This window comes from Plasmodium falciparum (assembly GCF_000002765.6).
Source record: "Plasmodium falciparum 3D7 genome assembly, chromosome: 8".
NCBI classification, from domain to species: Eukaryota; Apicomplexa; class Aconoidasida; order Haemosporida; family Plasmodiidae; genus Plasmodium; species Plasmodium falciparum.
The window spans coordinates 248546-270802 of record NC_004329.3 but is presented as its reverse complement, the minus strand read 5'-3'; the positions used below and the strand labels follow the sequence as shown (position 1 = coordinate 270802).

The 22257-nt window shown below is 20.8% G+C and overlaps 2 protein-coding genes across 2 annotated transcripts; one reads left to right on the top strand and one right to left on the bottom strand.

The window, feature by feature from the left end:
* Positions 1-106: 106 nt before the first annotated feature.
* PF3D7_0804600 (tRNA pseudouridine synthase, putative) lies at positions 107-1947 on the top strand (the record flags this gene model as incomplete). Its single annotated transcript, XM_002808766.1, has 2 exons — positions 107-1695; positions 1866-1947. 2 exons carry the CDS (start codon positions 107-109, stop codon positions 1945-1947), a joined length of 1671 nt encoding a protein of 556 aa, XP_002808812.1.
* A 418-nt stretch (positions 1948-2365) lies between these two features.
* On the bottom strand, positions 2366-20720 carry PF3D7_0804500 (conserved Plasmodium membrane protein, unknown function; the record flags this gene model as incomplete). The annotated part of the gene is made up of 2 exons (XM_024473153.1): positions 2366-3013; positions 3264-20720. The coding sequence occupies 2 exons, from the start codon at positions 20718-20720 to the stop codon at positions 2366-2368; spliced, it is 18105 nt and encodes a 6034-aa protein (XP_024329058.1).
* Between the last annotated feature and the right edge of the window lie 1537 nt (positions 20721-22257).

Genomic DNA, 22257 nt, shown 5'->3' with positions numbered 1-22257 from the left:
TCCCTTGAAGCATGAGCACAAGTGTAATATAAAATATATTTATATATTTATTGTTTAATATCCTTTTATTATTTATTTTATTTTATTTTTTTTTTATTTTTTCGAAATGGAAAATGGGAATAAGAAACGATTGAACAATTACGAAAAAAATAAAGAGAGGATAAAGAAACTAAAATTAGAAAGACAAGCAATCAAGAAGAAAGAAGAAGAAGGAAAAGAAAAATATGAGAATGAAGAAAAAAATAATTTGAACTTAAAAAAATATGCATTATGTATAGGATATATTGGTTCACAGTATCATGGATGTCAAGGGCAAGGTGAAAATTGTGAAACAATAGAAAATACATTAGAAAGAACATTATTAAAAATTAATGCTATTAAAAAAAAAAAATTTTTCAAAAATTTTAATTTTTGTTTATCAAGGTCGGCTAGAACAGATCAAGGGGTTCATGCACTTTTTAATATTTTTGTTTATAATGTTGATATAAATTGCACTAATATGAAAAATGAAGAGGTCCATAAAACTGTTAATAATAGTAATGATGACCATAAAACTGTTAATAATAATAATGATGACCATAAAACTGTTAATAATAATAATGATGACCATAAAACTGTTACTAATAATAATAATGACCATAAAACTGTTAATAATAATAATAATGATGAAAACTTTTGTGGGATGATGGAAAATCAAAAAAATGACCAGGAAAAAAATTATGAAGAGCTTTTTAAAGAACGAAAAGAAAAAGAAGAAAAATTTAAAAATTTATTAAATGATCATTTACCATGTGATATAAAATGCTTTAAAATTTATAAAGTTACCAAAAGTTTTGATGCAAGAAAATTTTGTTCTTTTAGATTTTATGAATATTTATTTCCTGTTTATGTTTTAAGTGAAGTACAAGTAAATGAAAAATATAAAGAAACATTTCATCAAGCAATATTAGATATAGATGAATATGTTCAAAGGTGTAAGGAAGAAAAAAGAACAAGGCGAAATAATGAAAAAAATCATATTGACAGCACAAATAAAGAGAATGAAAACATATATTTTAAAAATGGGGATAATATAGATAGTATGAATTCTACCACAAATAACAATTCAAAGGATTTTTCTTGTACTAAGGATAATACGGAACAACCAAATATTGTGGAAAATATAAAAAGAGATATAATAGATGAAGATATATTTTCCATAAAACATTTTAAAGAAGATTTAAACGAAGAAGAATTAAATACATTTTTTGATATATTTAATAATTATGTAGGATATCATAATTTTCATTGTTTTACAAAAAAAAAGATTGATCAAACTACTTATCGATTTATAAAATATTTTGATGTAAGTACTGTGAAATTATTTGATTATCATTTTTTATCTGTAAAAATTTTAGGCCAATCTTTTTTAATGCATCAAATTAGAAAAATGATTACATTAGCTGTTGAAACATATAGAAAAGCTACTTCTATTAATTCTATATATTATTGCTTGAATACTAAAAATTATATACCTATCACATTATTTCCATCAGATGGATTGATGTTGATATGTCCATATTTTAATGCTTATAATGAAAAAGTGTGCAAACAGCCACATACCCTACCTATATATTTTGAAGAAACAGAAGATATTATGGAATTTAAGAAAAATAAAATTGGAAAATGCATTATAGAAAAAATGAAGCAAAATGTGTAAGTTCATATAAGTTAACATAAAGAGAACATATATAAAAAAAAAAAAAATTTATATATTTTTTGAAAAGGGTGTATTTAATATATGATATAATATTTGTGTATATTTTTATAAAATATTTTTTTGTATTACATTTTTTTTTTTTTTTTTTTTTTTTTTGTTTTTCTAGGTGGAAAGAATGGTTGCAAAGGATTAATAAGCACCCTTTTATTTATCATTTTATAAAAGAAAAAATAAACTCAACTATATAAAATATATATATATATATATATATATATATATATTTATTTATTTATGTTTTAAATTAAAATATTATATATTGTCTTATAGTTGTTTGGTAATATTTATATATATATATATATTTTTATTTATTTATATATTTTTATTTATTTATATATTTTTATTTATTTATATATTTTTATTTATTTATTTATTTATTTATTTATTTTTTTTTTTTTTTGGTTATTTTAATTAAAAAATTATGAACTGTTCATGCAAAAAAAAAAAAAAAAAAAAAAAAAAAAAATATGTATATATATATATATATATTTATATATATTATATATTTGCAGTATGTTGGGAAAACATTTCTTTATTTTTTCATATTAATTTAAAATGTTAATATAATATAATATATATGTTATATTTATTTGTGTGGAGGTGTTATGATCATATTTTTATGAGGGCAATGGTTCCATTATTCGATATGGTTACTAAATGTGTTGTAGATAACAAATATGCATCAATTATTGTTATTTTTTTTTTATTATTCATAAACTTGGAAAAGTTAAATCCTAAATATCCAAAATTGATTCCTCCTATAATAACACTTTGATATCCTTCTTTATCACTATGAATATCCATTTCTTCACTATTTTCACTTGGACTTTTTAAATGAGATATTGAATTAAAAGAAGAGTTTGTGTTTTTTTCTTTTTTCTTATCATTTTTTTGGAAAGAATATAATTGTACTGTTTTTTTCGAATCGTTTGTATTAACATTTTGTGCTGATCCATTTAATAAATTATTACTTTTGTTATTATCAGATGGCATACGATTATATGAATAATTATATGATGAATTCATTTTTTCATCACTTCTTGTATTACTTTGTTTTTTATGATAATTTGATGATAAAAAATAAGAGAGGTTAAAAATAGAAATTCCTTCATTTTCATGTTCTTCTTTTTTCCTTCTTTCTTTTAGTTCATGAATTTTTTCTTCACATATGCATTTCTTGGGGCTTACATCATGTTTTATTTCGATTTCTTTGATGAAAACCACTTGAAGCCCCGGGAGGATTTCGTAAATTTTCAGCTGAAAAAAAGGACAAAAAGGTAATATAACAAATGTGTGGAAATAAAACAAATATGTGATAATATGAACATATTATATATGAACATATTATATATGAATATATGTATATATATATATATATATATATGAACATATGTATATATGTATATATGAACATATTATATATGAATAAACATATAAAATAAATATTATGTATATATATATATATATATATTTTGCACTGCTTTTGTGGGTTTTAATATATGCTTACCCTGTCCTCTGCCAATATCAATAACTTCGTACACATATTGGTAGTTATAAATATTTTAAAAATTGGAAAATCAAAAGGCTTAAAGCAGTAAATCTCTCTATGTAGTTGAAGATGAATTAAGTGAATATATCCTAGTTGATCACCATAAAAAATATATGCATCTTGTGAAAAATGATCAGAATGTATTTTATTTTTAAACAAACTCCAGAATATACTTTTTTTTTTAGGAGGTTCAGATAATTCAGTAGAATTTTTTCCTACTTCATTTAATGGCATACTATTTTGTTTTTCAAAAGGACACACTGATTTGTACATGTAATTTGTAAAGGTTGAGGTCCATACAGAAAAACTAGTAATACAATTATTATTATTATTATTATTATTATTATTATAAAGATTTATATTATTATTATTATTATTATTATAAGAATTCATATTTTTTATATTTTCATTATTAATATAATATTTTGATAAATTACTAATAACACAAACTAATGATGGATGTAATATAACCGATTTTTTTTTCTTCATTTTTTTTGATTCGGTTTTATTATTCACATTTTCATTTGTATTCATTTCTACATTTTTATTTTTTAAATATTGTTTTTCTTCATTGGTTAGTATAGAACACATATCCCAAATACAAATACATATATTGTCAAGTATATCATTTTGTTCTTGTAATTTTTTATTTTTTTTAAAAAATTTCATGGGTATAATATTGGATGAATCAAAATAAAAAAACCGTGATTTAAAGTAGGATTTTTTCGATTTTAAAACATGTTGATTTAAAAAGGTATCAACATGGTTATTATTGTTATAGTAATTATTATTATTATTATTATTACTAGTATCATTATTTTTGGTTGTGTACATTTTGTTTTTTTTTTTTGTTATATTAAAATTGTCTAATATAGCATTTTTTTCATTTATTCCTTGAATAACATTTGTGCTATTATTATGTACATGTGATGTTTTAACTTGATGTATCTTCTCATCATTTTGAATTGTTATATTCTCCTTATTATTATTATTATTATTATTTAAATTGGTAGGAATAATATGATGAGTATTTTGTGTTTTATCTTGTACTTCATATATATTTGTATTTGTATCATTAATTTTTTGAAGTTCATTTTCTTCTTGATCATCTTTTTGTTTTTTTTTATCATATACTGTATTATTATTACTATCATTATTATTATTATTATTATTTGATATTGTTAAATTATTAACATATTGTATATAAGGACTACTCATCATATTGTTTGAATATTTATTATCATCCATAAAAGATTTCATATTCATCATATTTTCCTTATATATATTACAGTTTCTTGGTGTTTCGGTTTTTTCCTTGTTCATATGATTTTCTTGACTTTTCATAAAATACGAATTTATAAAGACAGTGTTATTGTTTAAACACTTTTTATTAACACCTTTTCCAATAGATATTATATAAAAGTTATTATCATTTAAATATTTAATATCAATAATTTGATCATGTAATTTTATTACACACATAGCTTCTTTTATAATATATCCTTTTTTTTTATTTAATTTTTTTCTTCTTCTTTTTATTCTCATAATATGTAACTTTCTCATATTTTTCATATATATCATATCTTTCGTCTCTTTTTCCATCATATACTTTTTTTTCTTTTTTAATATGTTCTCTTTAAAAAAATTTCGAAGTTTGTTATTCTTGTCCTTTCTTTGGTATCTCTTTTGTGTTTTGTTGTAAGGAAGTGATTTTTTATTCATTTTTTTTTCATCATCATAGGAATTGTCATCATAGGAATTGTCATCATAGGAATTGTCATTATAGGAATTGTCATCATAATAATCATCATCATAATAATCATCATCGTAATAATCGTCATCATAATAATCATCATCGTAATAATCATCCTGTTCACTTTCTTCATCATATTCCTCCTCATAAGTCTCTTGATCATCCTTCCTACCTTTATAATGTTGTCCACGTTCTTTTTCTTCTTGACGATAATCACTTACACATTTAACACTACAAGTATTATCATTGGTAACATTCGGTATATCCTTATTTTTTGTTTCTTTCGATGCATTTTTTGATGAACTGGTCAGGTTCTTTTTGTATAAAGCTCGTTCTTTGGTTTTGGTCCATATAAAATTTCCTAAGAAAATATTATATATATATAAATACCCTTCGTCATCAGAAACCATTAATAAATTACCAGAATCATTCCATGTCATACTTGTAATACTTCCATATTTATAAGATATATCATCATAATTATCTGTGAATCTACAAAATTTAATTTGAAATTTTTCTTTATCTATAATTTGTTCATTCATATTTTTTTCGTTATTATTTATATGTATTAATGCAAAGAAGGGTAAAAATGGATGAGATATTATTCCACCTGTTTTAAAAAAAGATATATTTCGTTGTTCATCTGATAACTGATTTATAAAATTATATTTTTTTCTTATACAACTATTTATATTTTTATCTATATATTCAAAAAAATATCTAAATTCATTCTTCTTCGTATTATTTGTATCATTTATTTTATCTTTATCATATAAACGCATGTTATTATATAATAATAATAGTAACATTTCCATATATTTTTCAGCTGTCTTGGAGATAATCAAATTGTTTTTTATTTCATCATATGCATTCATGTTATTATTATATTTATTATTTATTCCTACACTTTTTATATTTTTGCTTTTTTCTATCTCGTATTTTTCTTTATCAGTATGTAAATTATTAAAATGTTCTTTTTTTTCATATCCACTAGACAAATCAAAATTATTGTAAATATTGTCCCCATTATTGTAAATATTGTCCCCATTATTGTAAATATTGTCCCCATTATTGTAAATATTGGCCCCATTATTGTAATTATCATCCATATGATTATTTATTTTATTTTTATTTCTTCCCTTAGACGACTTTTTTCTTAAATTTTCATCTGCGCCTGCGCTTTTGAACCCACCTGGTGCATAACTATTATTCTTATAAACGTCGTGCTCGTTTCCATAATCCACATGGGATATTATATCATTATGATAATGTAACGAATTCATATTATTAGAATTCAATAATAATGTTAAACTATTATCATATGTGTAAAAAAAATTATGGAAAAATATATTATTCACAAAATAATTGTTATATGTATTATGAAAAAAATTGGTTATACTATAATCATTAGGTACAAATGTATTTAGGAAGGAACATAAAGGTGTTAGGTTATGCATACATTGTATGTGCATGCATTTATATATATATAATAATTTATTCATATTAATATCTAGAAAAACTTTTTGATTTTTTTTGTTATGATTATTTTTGTTATTATTATGTATCATTATTTTGTTCATATTTTCTTTCTCCTCTTTTACTAAATCATTTTGTTCATGATTTAATCTAGCATCATTATTATGATCATTCCTATTTTGATTATTTCCTTCTCCTTCTTCTTCTTCTTCTCCTTCTCCTTCTCCTTCTTCTTCTATGGTATTACTTACATTAAAATTTTGTTCATTTATATTTCCATTTTCATCATATATACTATCTGAACCTAAAGACCTTTTTTGTAATTGAAGAATGTGTGGTTTTCCATTTTGAATGTTTTCATTTTTGGGTTCTATATGTGCATCTGCTTGTGATTCTCTATTTTGGAAAATAAATTGTGGTAAAATGTTAGATGTATTATGTATATCGCTACTTACAATTGTTTTATTACTTGTATTTATCATGGAAGAATGGTTTTTGGATTTTTTATTTATTTCATTATTATATCCTTCATTTAATATAATTTTTTTTTTTTTTTTCTTACTTATGTACTTATTATCATATTCTATATCATTGTACGATATATAATTAATAAATTTACATTTTTTATTTAGCTTCTTCAAATGATCCAGGATACATATTTTTTTTATTTTGTTTTTTTTATGTATATATAAAATAGTACTATTAGATTGATCGACTTTATTTTTTTCCATAAAATATTTTTCATTAAAATTGTAGAAAAGTAGAGATAATGGAATAACATGTGGTAACTTTTTATTATTTTGACGAAATATGGATGTGTGTCTATTATTTTTTTTTTTTTTTTCATAGCAGTGAAAAATATTATCATTATAATTATCATTATAATTATCATTATTATGATCATCATCATTATTATTATTATTATTATTTCCTTTATATATATTATTATAATAACCATCATAATTATATATATCCGTTCGCTCAACCTTAACATTATGATCATGATAATGGTCATCATTCTCTATGTATTCATCATCTGAATTTGGGTTCGATAAAACACTTGATGTATAACTAGACATTTTAAATAAGTTATCGTAATCTATAGAATAATAGGAATTATAATTTTGTTCCTGATGATTCTTGTAATTATTCTGAGGAACATTTTTTTTTTTTTTTTTTTTTTTTTTTTTCTCTTTACATTTGATAAAATTTGCCTTTACATAATTTTTTTTAAATTTTTTTAAAAAGTTAATTTTTGAAGTAAAGGAAGCAAATTTTTCATAACTTTTTGATTTTTTAAAAAGGAAGTTTGAATGATTACAAGCTATATTTGTTTTTTCTATACATACATTAGGTATTAGTATATAATCTTTTTCCGTTAATTTAAATCCTCTGTTATATAAATCATAAAATTTTTTGTATTCATTTTTATAAGAATTAATATAAGCATCACTTGTATTATCACAATGATGAATATTATTATAATTATTGTTCCCAGAATTATTGTTCATGACCGTGTTATTAAAAAGTGGAGATTCTTCTTTTATTATGTTTTTTTCTTTTTCTTTTTTTTTTTTTCTTTTATCTTTTTCTTTCACATGGTTTCTATCATCCTTGTATTTTCTATTTTTGTTATCGTATGTATTTCCTGGGTCTTTCATATTGTCTGATATTTTATTAGATTGTAGTGAGTGATTCTCATTATTATTATTGTAATTATAACTAGGGTCAATAATATTTTTATTATCATAATTATTATCATACTTTTTCTTATTATGATCATTATGATCATTATGATCATTATGATCATTATTATTATGATTATTATTTCCGTTTTTCTTTTTATCATAGATGTTATGCTCATCTTCATGACTATGTTTACAAAAATTATCGTTCCTTTGATTAATATTTATTTTGTTAATTAAATTTCTGTAGCTCAACAATTTATCATTTATATAATCATTGAAGTTATAAAACTCTTCATTAAAAAATAACAAGAATGAGCGATAGGTACAATTTTGTAATTTCCATATTAAATATAAATGTTTATGAAAGAATGAAGAAATGTGAGAATCTATAAAATGTTCGCATTTAATATAATTTGGTTTAACTTTTAATTTACTAAAAAAAAATGGGAAAGATAAAAATGTAAGTAACGTATTCTTAATATTATATGCTGAGTTATATAATAACATCTTCATCTTACAATAAATAAAATTATTCATATGTATAGATAAATTATCTATACAAAGTAATAACGTATATATATGATAGTAAAAAAAATGGGTATTCTGATTATTAATATGATTAATTTGTAATTTATCTTTTAATATATTTGTATGTATATCATCTATTAACATATTTGTATGTACATCATCTAATACAATATTAGTTTTATATTTATTATTATTTTGAACACTAGATTTATTGTGAACCTTTTCTTTTCGAAGGTCTCCTTTTTTTATGTTCATGGTATTAGGAATAAATACATTAGATTTATAAGCAAATATATGAAAATTTCCTATAAGAAATTCAAACACTGATAAAAATATATTTATAATACAAAACTTTTCAAACATGTAATCTGAAGGCCGTTTTTTTTTTTGAAGATATTCACAAGATTTTATACTTATCTGAGCACATATGTTATTTATGCTATTTTTAATGAGTTTCTTTTTTGTGGATATGGACGTTTTATGTTTTAACTTAATTTGTTTTTTATCTTCATCAAAATTTGTGTTCTTACCATCACACGGATTGTTACTCATATAAAAATGACTATCATTATTACATGTACTACTATTATTATTATTGTTGTTATTATTATTATTGTTATTATTATTATTATTGTTGTTATTATTATTATTGTTATTATTATTATTATTGTTGTTGTTATTATCATCATTATTATTTCTTTTTTTATAATTTTTTTTTTTTATTATTTTTTTTTTTTGTTTTCTTTCCTTTTTTCCAACTTTTATAACATAATAACTTTCAATAAATTTCGAAAAAGCACTTGTTACACTTACATTTCTCTTATACACACTTTCAATATTCCAATTAATTTTTTTAATTTTTTTAAGAAATACATATAATACATAGTACAGTTTTTTTAAGTTTTTTTTTTTTTTTCTGTTCCCCTTGATTTTTTTTTTCATACTATTACTTTTGTCTATATATACCCCATTATAATCAAAGAAATTATAATATTTTTTTAAAATGGTAAAGCATAAAATAAGTATACTTATATAGCATAAGAATAAATCTATGAGATGTATATAATATGTAAAATATTTTCTGTTTACAACTTCTTTTATGTTATATATATTTATATCTTTTTCTAAATAAATAGATGGTTTTACAATGGATAGCTTACCTTGTTCATCATTAATATTTCCCACATAATAATAATTATTATCATTATTAATAGTATTAATATTATTATTTTTGTATGTGTTAGAATTATTTATTATTTTTTTTTTATCGAAATATTGTATCATATCCATACAAGTTTCCTTTTTTCTTTTTTCATTGTAATAAACAAAAAAGTTGCTCATAGTTAAACGAAATAATATGATTTGTAAGAAAGCAATATGTAATGCAACTAATGATTTTTTTTTTTTTTTTTTTTGTTGAAAAAAATTTAATAATATATTTACCACATCCGTTATATATAAAAATTGTATAGAGATAATATAATTTATTAAAAGAAACATTATATATTCTTCATTATAATTTTTCATGTATAAATGAAAGAAATAAAAAAATAAATGTGTTAATATTATTTTATATTTATTTAATGCTGTATAATAATAATATATCTTAATTTTTTTTTTCTTCTTTTTATTATTATTATTATTATTATCACATAATATTACATCAAATAATGGTTGGAAACTAATCATAATATTATTATTATTATTATTATCATCATAAATACCATTTTGATGATGAAATTTATTATTTATTTTATTTGTTCTTATACAAACATTATCTTTATTATTTACATTTCTTATTACATTTATATCTTCTTCATGATGTATAATATTATTTTCGTTTATATTTCTTTTCTTTGTGTTCATGTTTTTATTTTTTTTACTAAGGAACATCTTTTTCTTATGTCTACTGATTCCCCATATTTTGCTTAAAAGATTTATCAGGAAATAATTTAAATTAATTTTATTTTCTGATATATCTCTTATTTTTAAATATGTTAATTTATTCAACAGATTAAAAATACAATTTATCTCCTTCTTCCAATTTATTATTATCTCTTGGTTTTTATTATATTTATTAAATTCATGAATATCTAATAAATCACTGTTATTTTTATATTCTTCATTAATGTAGTTTTTATAATTATCATCATGTCCTTCATTCCGTTTGATAAAGAGAATATCCATAAGATGATCATATATGCTATTATAATAATAATTATTATTATTATTATTATTATTATTGTAAGTTACTTTATTGACCATATTATTAGTATCATCATTATTTCTTATTAATATGAATAGTCCATTTATAATTCTTGAAAATACGTTTAAGGAATATACAAAATCAATACGTTCTCCTCTCTCTTCATTGTTGTTTATAATTATTATATTATCCTTATTTAATAAGTCGTAAGTCTTAAAAAAAGGAGTATTGTATTTATAAGTATCATATTTATTTTTATCGGTCATCACCATCATCATCATGTTATTATTATTATTATTATTATTATTACTATTATTTTTTTTTATTTGATCAATGCCTTCCTTTACATCTACCCTCTTTGAGTATTTCAAAATATGAGGAAAAGTAAATATAGATGAAAATAGGAACGGGATAGAGAATAAATATTTTTCCAAATACATCTCTGAATATAACATAAAAAAATATTTATATCTATCATATATTTTATTTAAATTATATGCCTTTATATAATAAAAGAAAAGAAAATAAAAGACAAAAGACAAATTATATAATCCTGCATCAAATAAATTTATAGAATATAAATACAATTCACTTTTATATATTTTTACATTGTTCATATTGATATTATGAACGTCTTTATATTTTTCGTTACATTTTACAATATTTACCTCTTCATCTATAAAATTTTTTCCTCCCCCCCCAACCAAATAACCAATATTATTATTATCGTGGTTGTTATTGTTGTTATTATTTTGGATTGGTATTTTTATTATATTGTTACTTATAAGTATCTCTTTTATTACATTCTTTAATAATAAATAAAAAAAATTGGTAACCTTTTTTTTCTCACATGTATAATATACCTTTTCCAGATCTCCTAACATAATATGTTTTAAAATATAAAAAGACATATTTTTATTACTATCACCACGTTTATATATGTAATTATATTTTTCTTTATTATTTAAAAGATTCGTATCACTCATATGGTTATTATCTACATCATCTTTTATTTTTTCATTTAAAATATAGTTCAAATATTTGTATATAAAATTTTCGTTTGTTTGTACTAACTCAGGTGTCTCCCCCCTTTCATCATATGTACTTTCTTTTTTATCCTTGACCATATCATTTCCAAGATCTCTATTAATTGTTGATAACATATTAGTTTCTTCTCTCTTCATATGAATATTTAAAACATCAACACTATCCTTGTTTATGTAACTAACAGAGTGTGTAATTAATGATGAGGATAAGCATTCCTTTTTGTTTTGAATATGTGTAGTATCATTTTGTTCGTCGTCATTTTTTTTTTCATGAACAGAATTACTATTAATAGGTGAATTTGAAAAGACAGCTAAATTGGATGATATGGGGCTTATATTATTTGATATAAAACCTTGAGGTGTACTCGAGGTCTCCATAAAATTGTTACTATTTATTTTGTCACCATTTATTTGGTCACCATTTATATTGTCACCATTTATTTTGTCACCATTTATTTTGTCACCATTTATTTTGTCACCATTTATTTTGTCACCATTTATTTTGTCACCATTTATTTTGTCACCACTTATTTTGTCACCATTTATTTTGTCACCACTTATTTTGTCACCATTTATTTTGTCACCATTTATATTATCATTTTTTTTATTTTCATGAGTAGAGACATTATACGAAATATTAATTAACCTTATAAGAAAAATACTTAATTGTGCATCTTGTAAATATTGATGTATTACATCTATTGCATCTTTTATATCTCCTGATAATATAAAAAATGCTGTAGCTAGATAATATCTTTTTATTTGCATTAATTTATATGCATTGTTCATAAGTGCTTTCAACCATCTTTCTGTTTTAAAATTATTTGATAAGAAATCATATATTTTATTTTGTTTTTTTATTTTATAAAATAACATCAATTTCGATTTTTCATTTTTTGCTATATATAATAACGCCAGAAAGTCCATACATTCATTTAATTCATTTTGCTTTTCTTTATCTTCAATATTTATCGTATTAATTTTTTTGATTGTTCTATTTAATAATATGTCATAAATAAACAATAAATCTTTTTTCGTATTCATAAAATAAAATAACTGTAATCTCTTAAAAAATATAAACAAATTGTACTTTAAAACATATTCCAAAATTATATCTGATTTGTGTATTTTTTCTAAAAATATATTATTTAATTCTATAATTTTATTATTTTTAATATATCCTTCAAAATCGTAATAATTACTATTGTTATTATTATTCTCCTTCTTATTAGAAAGCTCATCAAGTGTGTCATATGTATTATCTTTTTTATTGTTTAAAGGGGATGTAGCACAGAAGGAATTAATATTATGTTTTTTTTTTTTAATCAATGGTATTATTTTTACTTTATTATCCCATTTTATGTTATCCTTCTTTATGTCATCCCTCTTTATGTTATCATATTTTATGTTATCATATTTTATGTGATCATTTTTTATGTTATCACAATAAGTTTTTTTATTAAACAAGTTGATACTAAACAAATCGTCTTCATTAACAGAAATATCAAAATAATGAGTATAGTGAGTCAATATATTTTCTGCATACTTATAAATTTCTTTTCCTACATCTTCTATACTTATAAAATGAAATAGATGCACATATTCATAATCTATATCTATATTAATATTTAATAACATTAAACAATTTATATAAAAACGGAAAAAAAATAATAAACAGCTAGACAAATTATTCTTATTCAAGTTGATACATAATAAGTTTTTGTCCTCATAATTAATATTATTCACAAGATCATTATTATTAATATTGTTTATATATTCATATATATGAATATTTTCATATGTTATTTTTTCCTTCTGTAAATTAAAATTGAAATGCTCACAATGACATATCTTATATCCTTTTTTTTCTTCATCATCATTTTGATTATCATCATTATGGTGATGGTCATTATCACTATAGATTTCATTATTATAATTATCATCATCCGAGTTTTCCTTATTTTCTTTATTTATGTACTTTTGGGCTTCTTCACACACATAATCCATATTATAATAAAACGCATTTAGCATGCAATATAATATTAGCTGGAAAAAATTATTTAAACGAGGCACATTTATATGTAACAATAAAATTTGTAACATTTTGATTTCTTCTATACTTAATTCATAATTTATTACATTGGAATATTTTAAATATTCTTTTAATTTTTTTTCGTCATTATTATAATTATTATCAGGGTTTGATAACTCTGATGGTTTATCTTCATCGTCACTTAATAGGGAATTATCATCATCATCATCATCATCGTAATCTTTATTTTTATTATTATTATTATTATTATTATTATTGTTATTCATTTTGTTATTTTTTTTTTCTGCCTCTTCCTTATTATTATCATTATTATCATCATCCGAATCAGAATTTAAATTAAAATCATCTAACGAAATAGATTCATTTTCAAACAAATAAATCGACTTATCTTTATTTTCTTTCTCCTGGTCCTTTTGTTCTAATTTTTCCTTTGTTAAATAATTTTTATCGTCCCTAGGTAAATTGTTGGAACTATATAAACTTTCTTTCTTATTTTTATAAAGGTTATATATCTCACCATGAATAAAATTGAGGTCGTATAAAAACTGACTTTTCTGTACACTACAACAAATGTCTTGATAATTATAATGTGTCATCTCTAATTTTTTGTTTTCCATAACAAAACGTAATGCACAATTCTTTTTAATATTATATGTTGTTTTTTCTTTATAAAATATATTTAATAATATATGCAAAAGTAACTTTAAGGATAAATGTACATGTGAAAATAAACCCATCTTAATATAATTTAAAAGTAATATTGGATGATAAAAAACTAATTTTGTATTGTTATAATGAAAGTTATTCACACTATATATTTTATTCATATTATTTACACTTTTTATTACAGTTTCTTTATTTTTTCCTTTTTCTTTTAATATACCTTCTTCTTTATAATCATCGCCATTTAATACATCCAATTTATATAAGTTTAATATATGCTTTTTAAACTTCTTCAATAAATTTATTTCATAAAATTTTATTTTGTTATTTAAAGAAATATTTTCTGTTTTTTTTAAATAATATTCTTCTATTCTTTTCTCTTTTCTTGATGCTAGATAATGTTTTGATTTATTATCTATTTCTGAACTTTGCTTTTCTCCCATATTGTCATCATTATAATTACCTACACACACACATTGATCTTCCCTCCGCCTTACATCTTTTAATATCAACAATTTGTTACCATACAAAAAAAGGGAATTCTTCGAATATATAAAAATATTATTGTTCTCATATTTTAAAATATTCCACTCTTCATCATCACATGCATTGTTATATAATACAACTGATTTATAACAAAAATCATTTCCATAATTTTTATTATACTTTCTAACAATTTCTTCATTTCCATATAATTCGTTTCTATTCATTTTATCAGACATATCATACACACCTTGATCCATTAGCATAAAACTAATCACTATAAAATGCACATTTTTTTTACCTGCACTGGTCATATAAATTTGTGTTGTTTTTCCCCTTAACAAGTCAGGAAAAGAAAACGTAACTAGCCAATTTGATTGTTTTTCCGATTTGGACAAAACATTTTCTTGATTAATTGTATGAGTTAATTCATTAACATTAGAATAACTTTTATTTAGTTTGAAATGATTTACTTTTTCTTGATAAATTAAGTTATTATAAAGATTATTTAAATTTAAGATATGTATGTTTTTATTGGTAATAAAAAGAATATAAGAATTATATAAAAGAATATTTACAAGTTTTAAAATATTTTGAATTTGCATGAAATGGACAACAGATCCTTTCTTAGTACACAAAAAGTATAAATTAACAGCATTTTTGTTTTTACGAGTGGTACATCCACTGTTTGTTTGTTTGTTTTTATTTGATTCTTTCGAATTAGAATTATGTTTATCACTAAAGGTATGGGATGTATTAAAAGCTCTACTAATAAAATTACTAAATTTATTACTATTACTATTAATATTATTATTATTGATAGTAACATTTTTGCTGTTATTTGTCTTTATTTTGTTTACATTGTGCATATTATTAGTATCTTCATATTTTTCATCATCACTATTATTTATAAATACAACACATTCTTCGTTTGACATACTGTCCTTCTTGGAGTATATTTTTTGTCTCTTAAAAAAAAAACTATGATCATTTTTTTCAAAAACTTTTTCTCTTGAATAATCTTTATTATCATTATAATTATTTGCAATGTTATATATGGACATATAATTCGATGTACAATTTTGAGTTTTATCATCTTTATATTCACCATGTCTATCTTTATATTCACCATGTCTTTCTTTATATTCACCATGTCTTTCTTTATATTCACCATGACTTTCTTTATATTCACCATGTCTTTCTTTATATTCACCATGTCTTTCTTTATATTCACCATGTCTTTCTTTATATTCACCATGTCTTTCTTTATATTCACCATGTCCATCTTCATATTCATCATCTTCGTCACTATCATCATAGGCACATTCCTCGTTAAAATTATAATTTCCTTTATCTTTCAATATTAGGTTATGATTTGTTACAAAAAGTATAATGTTTTGAAAAGACAAGGTATAATATGAAAACAAGAATTTGTTATTTTTTATAGGATTAAAAAAAGTAAACATATTTTTTAATTTTAAATTAAGATAGATAAAAGAATCTTTACATATATCTATTGTTGATATGGTTAATAAATATATTTCTTTTTTTTTTTTTTTATTATGAAGGTTGTTATTTTTATGTACAGTATATACATATTTAATAATAAGTAATAAATTATGTTCTATATTTTTATTATATATATAAAAATCATCTATAACATAATCGATTATATTTATTTCCTTATGTCCTTCTATTAATAATATATCCGATTTCACTTTATTAATATATATATTATTATCTAATTTTATTTTTGTATTTACATTTTTATTATATAATGTATCATTTTTTTTATTTACATTAAATGGTTGTATATATGATGAATAATCATCAAATATACATATCATTTTGATATTATTAACAATATTCATTTTTTCTGATTTTAGGGCAAAAACATGTTCTTTATTTTTATCGATACATAATAATAAAAAGAACGAATCAAATGATTCAATCATTTTACATTTATATACTAAAGGGATAAGATGCTTTTTTTCTAAAATTTCGCTAGTGGACACATATAAATTTTTATTTTTCTTTACATTGTCATAAAAGGTCGAAAATTTATAAACATAACTATAAATGAAATGTGTTTTATTATTTAAGAAATCGTATCCTTTATATTTTAAAATATAATAATTATCAATATATATACTATTAAGACAACAAATGAGTGAGTAGAATTGTGTGTTCTTTTGTAATCTTTTATTACATTTTATGTTGTGTTTTCCACACGAATTTGTTTTATATAAACTCGTGTCACCACAAGCATCATTATTATTATGTTCGTTTATATAATCCAATTGGTTAGAGGAAAGCACAAAATTATTATTTCTTTGTGTATTATATATCGTTTGATTATTTAAATTGTTTTGTTCATACATTTGTAAATTATTGTTTCTATGAGGAACATAATTAGTGTTGATATTACTAGATAGCTGTGTTGATTGTATATTTTGAGTTACATTTTTATTTAATAGATGATTAGCATTAACATGATTAGAGTTGATGTCACTATTCATATGATATTCATAGATATTATTTTTATTCATATTATTTTCATAAGTATTTGAATTTTCCAAAGGTTGTGTATGTATATTTGTGTCTTGATTAAATGAATAATAATTTTTCTTTTTTTTCTTGTTCTTCTTATTGTTGTTATTTATATTTTTTTTCTTTAATGACCCTACAACATCGTAGAGGTACATTTTATTATTAATTTTGTTGAGTATAACTAAAATATTATGATATATATTAAATTGTAAGTCATATTGCATATGTTTGTATTTGAACATATTGTTGTTTTTTTTAATATTATTAAAATTATGATAACGATGATAATGATGATAATGATGATAATGATGATAATTGTTTTGTTTATGATGTTTATAATTTTTTTTTTGAGAAGGTTGGAGTAGTAGATTTTTATAATCAACAAAATATCTAATGCTTATACTTTTTTTTTTTTTAATCCATATATCACTAGGTTTAATAAATATTTTATAAAAATCTTTATTGTACGTTGAAATTTTTATTGAGAATGGTGGCATTAAATTATTGATGGTATTAAAAAGTTTTTCAAATAATATAAAATCATTTTGTTTATTGTTTAGATGTTTATTATTTTGTATATAATAAGAAAGTGGAGAGAACGTTTTATCATAACATTGATGATTAATGATATTATTATTTTGTGTATTTATATAATTCAAATGTTGCGGGCTTTTAGAATTATTTATTATTATTGAATGATCTATTATTTTTTTAATTTTCCATTTACCATATTTAATATTATATTCATTAACAGGCGAATATGTATCATCTGTATATACAGATATAAGAGATGTATTCATTAGATTGTATTCTAATTTTGCATCTAATATATGATTAAAATTAATATGTAAAGGTATATTTTCATGGTTTAATATATTTTTTATATGTATATTATTATCATAAATGTTGAAAATTCCATATATCGAAAAAACCATAAAATCTTTTATATCACTATAATATAAATTATTATTATGATCATTATTATGATCATTATTAAGATCATTATTATGATCGCCATTATGATCATCATTATTATGATTACTCTTAAATTCATTATAATATATACAATTTTTCATCTTATTTTTTTGCGTACATATAAAATTATTATAATAATTATCCTTATTATCCAATAAATCATTCTTTGATCCATATACTATCAAATATTCATTTTTTGACAAATTTATATTTTTGTTATTAAAAAGGAAATTATAATTTTCTTCGTTTTCTTCATTTTTCTTAATCCAGTACCATTTAATATTTTGGATTAAATTCTCGAAATATAAAATATAAATTCTACATATAGATATAAATGTAAATTTATTATTACAATTCATATGCTCTTTCCATATATACATATAACCATCATAACATATTGAAACTAATATGGAAAATTCTTCATATGAACTCTCTTTCCATTTAACGGAATATACATTATTTTGATGATGTAAAATATTTAACAAAAAAATGTTATTCTTATCGGTATATACATTTTGTTTCTCGCTAGGACCATATGTCCCTTTTTTGTATACCTTATTAGGTTGACCATGTAGTTCTTCAAGATGTTTACAATGATTATTACAATGATTATCAATATAATCATCACCATAATCATTAATATAATCATCACTATAATCATCACTATAATCATCAATATAATCATCAATATAATCATCACTATAATCATCACCATAATCATCACCATAATCATCACCATAATCATCACCATAATCATCACCATAATCATCACCATAATCATCACTACAATCATCACCATAATCATCAACATAATCATCACCATAATCATCATAATACTCATATTCATAATGATCTCTTTTTTTACCTCCCGATCTCTTATCACATAGCCTTTCTCTATCATTCGAACTTTCTTTGTTATATAACGAATCAAGGGTAGTCGATTTATTAACATATATCTCTTCATTAATAATATCATTAATTATGTTTGTATTATTTTCTTCTATATTTTTCCAATCGCTAAAAAATGAATTCATCGAAGTGTTTTTCTTATTTCTGTTTACATCGGTACATGTTCCTCCTTCTTTCGTTTTTATATCTTCATAAAAGAGGGACGATTTGGTTCTTATAAAGGTATGTTTATTGTTTGATTGTTCGTTTAAAATATTATCTATATCTTGTAATCTTTTAATATTGCTTCTTTTTTTTTTATATTCCTTAACATAATTTTTATTTCTGTTCAACGATGATGATGATGATAATAATACGTTTTTTTTGTTTACTTCTTTTACGTTCTCTTCAACATTTCTAACAAAACATGATTCATCATTATTATTATTATTATTATTATTATTATTATTATTACATTTATTGTTAATTATGTTTTTTTTTGTTTCTTTATTACCATCCTCTTCTTTTATATCACCTTGTCTTGATGGGCAATACATTTGGTCATTATTACTACAATTAATATTATTATTATTATTATTATTACTATTAATAATATTTATATTTTCGTTTTGTTCACCTTTTCCTACTCTTCGAATCCTCCTCTTTCTTAAATTATTTCTTCTTAACCTCTTTAACAAGATTTCATTAATAAAAAATATAAAAACCATTTTATTTTTTTCCTTATTCTTTTTATTTTGTTCTTCTCTCATAATCCCAGCACCCAAATAAACATAATTAGAACTCTCTCTCTCAGGATGTAATAAATAATTAGAATAACTATTTCTTTTGTCATTGTTTTTATAAAAAAACTTTAACACATCCTTTATAATAATATCATGATAATAAATTCCTCCATACGGAAAAATATTATATGAGTTTATTACATGCTTATTTATGGGATGGTACTTTTTTTCGGACCTTTTTAAAAAAACGCTTTTATTAATCATGGGTTTTCTGTATATATGTACCAAATCTTTATTATCGTATTCATCATGTGCAGAATCCCGCGAGATTCGCACATTACACTCCTTACAGGAACGATCCATTAAAATGGTTTGTATGTATAAATTAGTATATGTGCGTACATCAAATATGCATACAAATATATATATATATATATATATATATATATTTACATATATATATTTATTTATTTATATATTTATATTAATTTATTTATATTATTATGTTTAATTTTATGTCTGTCCTTAAATACGTTTTGTATTCCATAATACCCTTGATAGGTATTTCCCTTTTATAAAAATAAAAAATAATCCTCTGTTATGTAATCTTTTGAATTTTACAAAACCATAAAATATTACATATATATAAATATATAAATATATTTATTTGTTTATTTGTTTGTTTGTTTTATTTATTTATTTATTTGTTTTATTTATTATTTTATTTTTTTCTTTGTGTGTGTAGTCTGAGCTCACCTTGATACTACAACATGAAAAAAAAAATATGTATATGTATGTGTGAACATATAAAATATGTATGTATAATATTTCCATGGGCATATAAAAAAATTATATAAACATATAAATAAATAAATATATATATTATATATATATATATATATATGTTTATATGTTTATATATTCATTCATCTATCCATTTCTGCAAGATGAATACTTGTTTAGAAAAATGAAAGATAGAATAAACGTCTAACGCATTTAAGAGTATGTTCAAAAATGTAAACATAAAAAAAAGAAAAAGGAAAAATTTTACATTACTTCTTTTCATTCACATTATATCTAGGATTAATTCGTTAGAAAGAACAAACGAAAAAAAAACATAAAAAGGGATATATATACTACTACATATATATAAATATATATATGTATGTATGTATAAATAATTTTATAAAAGCACGCAATAAATAAAAAATACATACATATATATTATATATATATTATATATATATATATGTATATATATTTTTTTTTTTTTTTATATAATATTTTTATTTCTTTATTCATTATATAATACACTAGTTATTATATCATAAATAGAATTAGTAAATATATTTTTTATGAATGTACAAATTTCTATTTTTATCATAAAGATTTTTTTATTTTTACTTTTTCTGTTTTTGTTAGTATATCTTTTTTTATGCTATAATGTTTCTTTCAACACACAAAAAATGAACACATACATAACATAATATGATATAATATCATAAAACATAAAATTAAATTATTTTTATGTTATAAAAATTTTAAGTATTCTCCTTGAGATACATTTATGAACACTAATAAATGTTCAAAATAACAAAAAATATAATAAAATAAAATAAAATATTAAGATGTCATAATATTATAACTACAAAAAAAAAATTATATCAAAAATATAAAATATATAAATATAATTATATATATATATATTATTTATTATTAGCAAAATATACGTAATAAAATAAAAATATATAGTAATCAAATTATAAAAAAGCAAAAAAAAAAAAATATATATATATATATATATATATTTGCTCCTTCAATTTTCAAATTGTAAATTTTTTAATTTTTTTCTTTTATCAAATATTAAGAAAATAATTATATTATATATATATATATATAT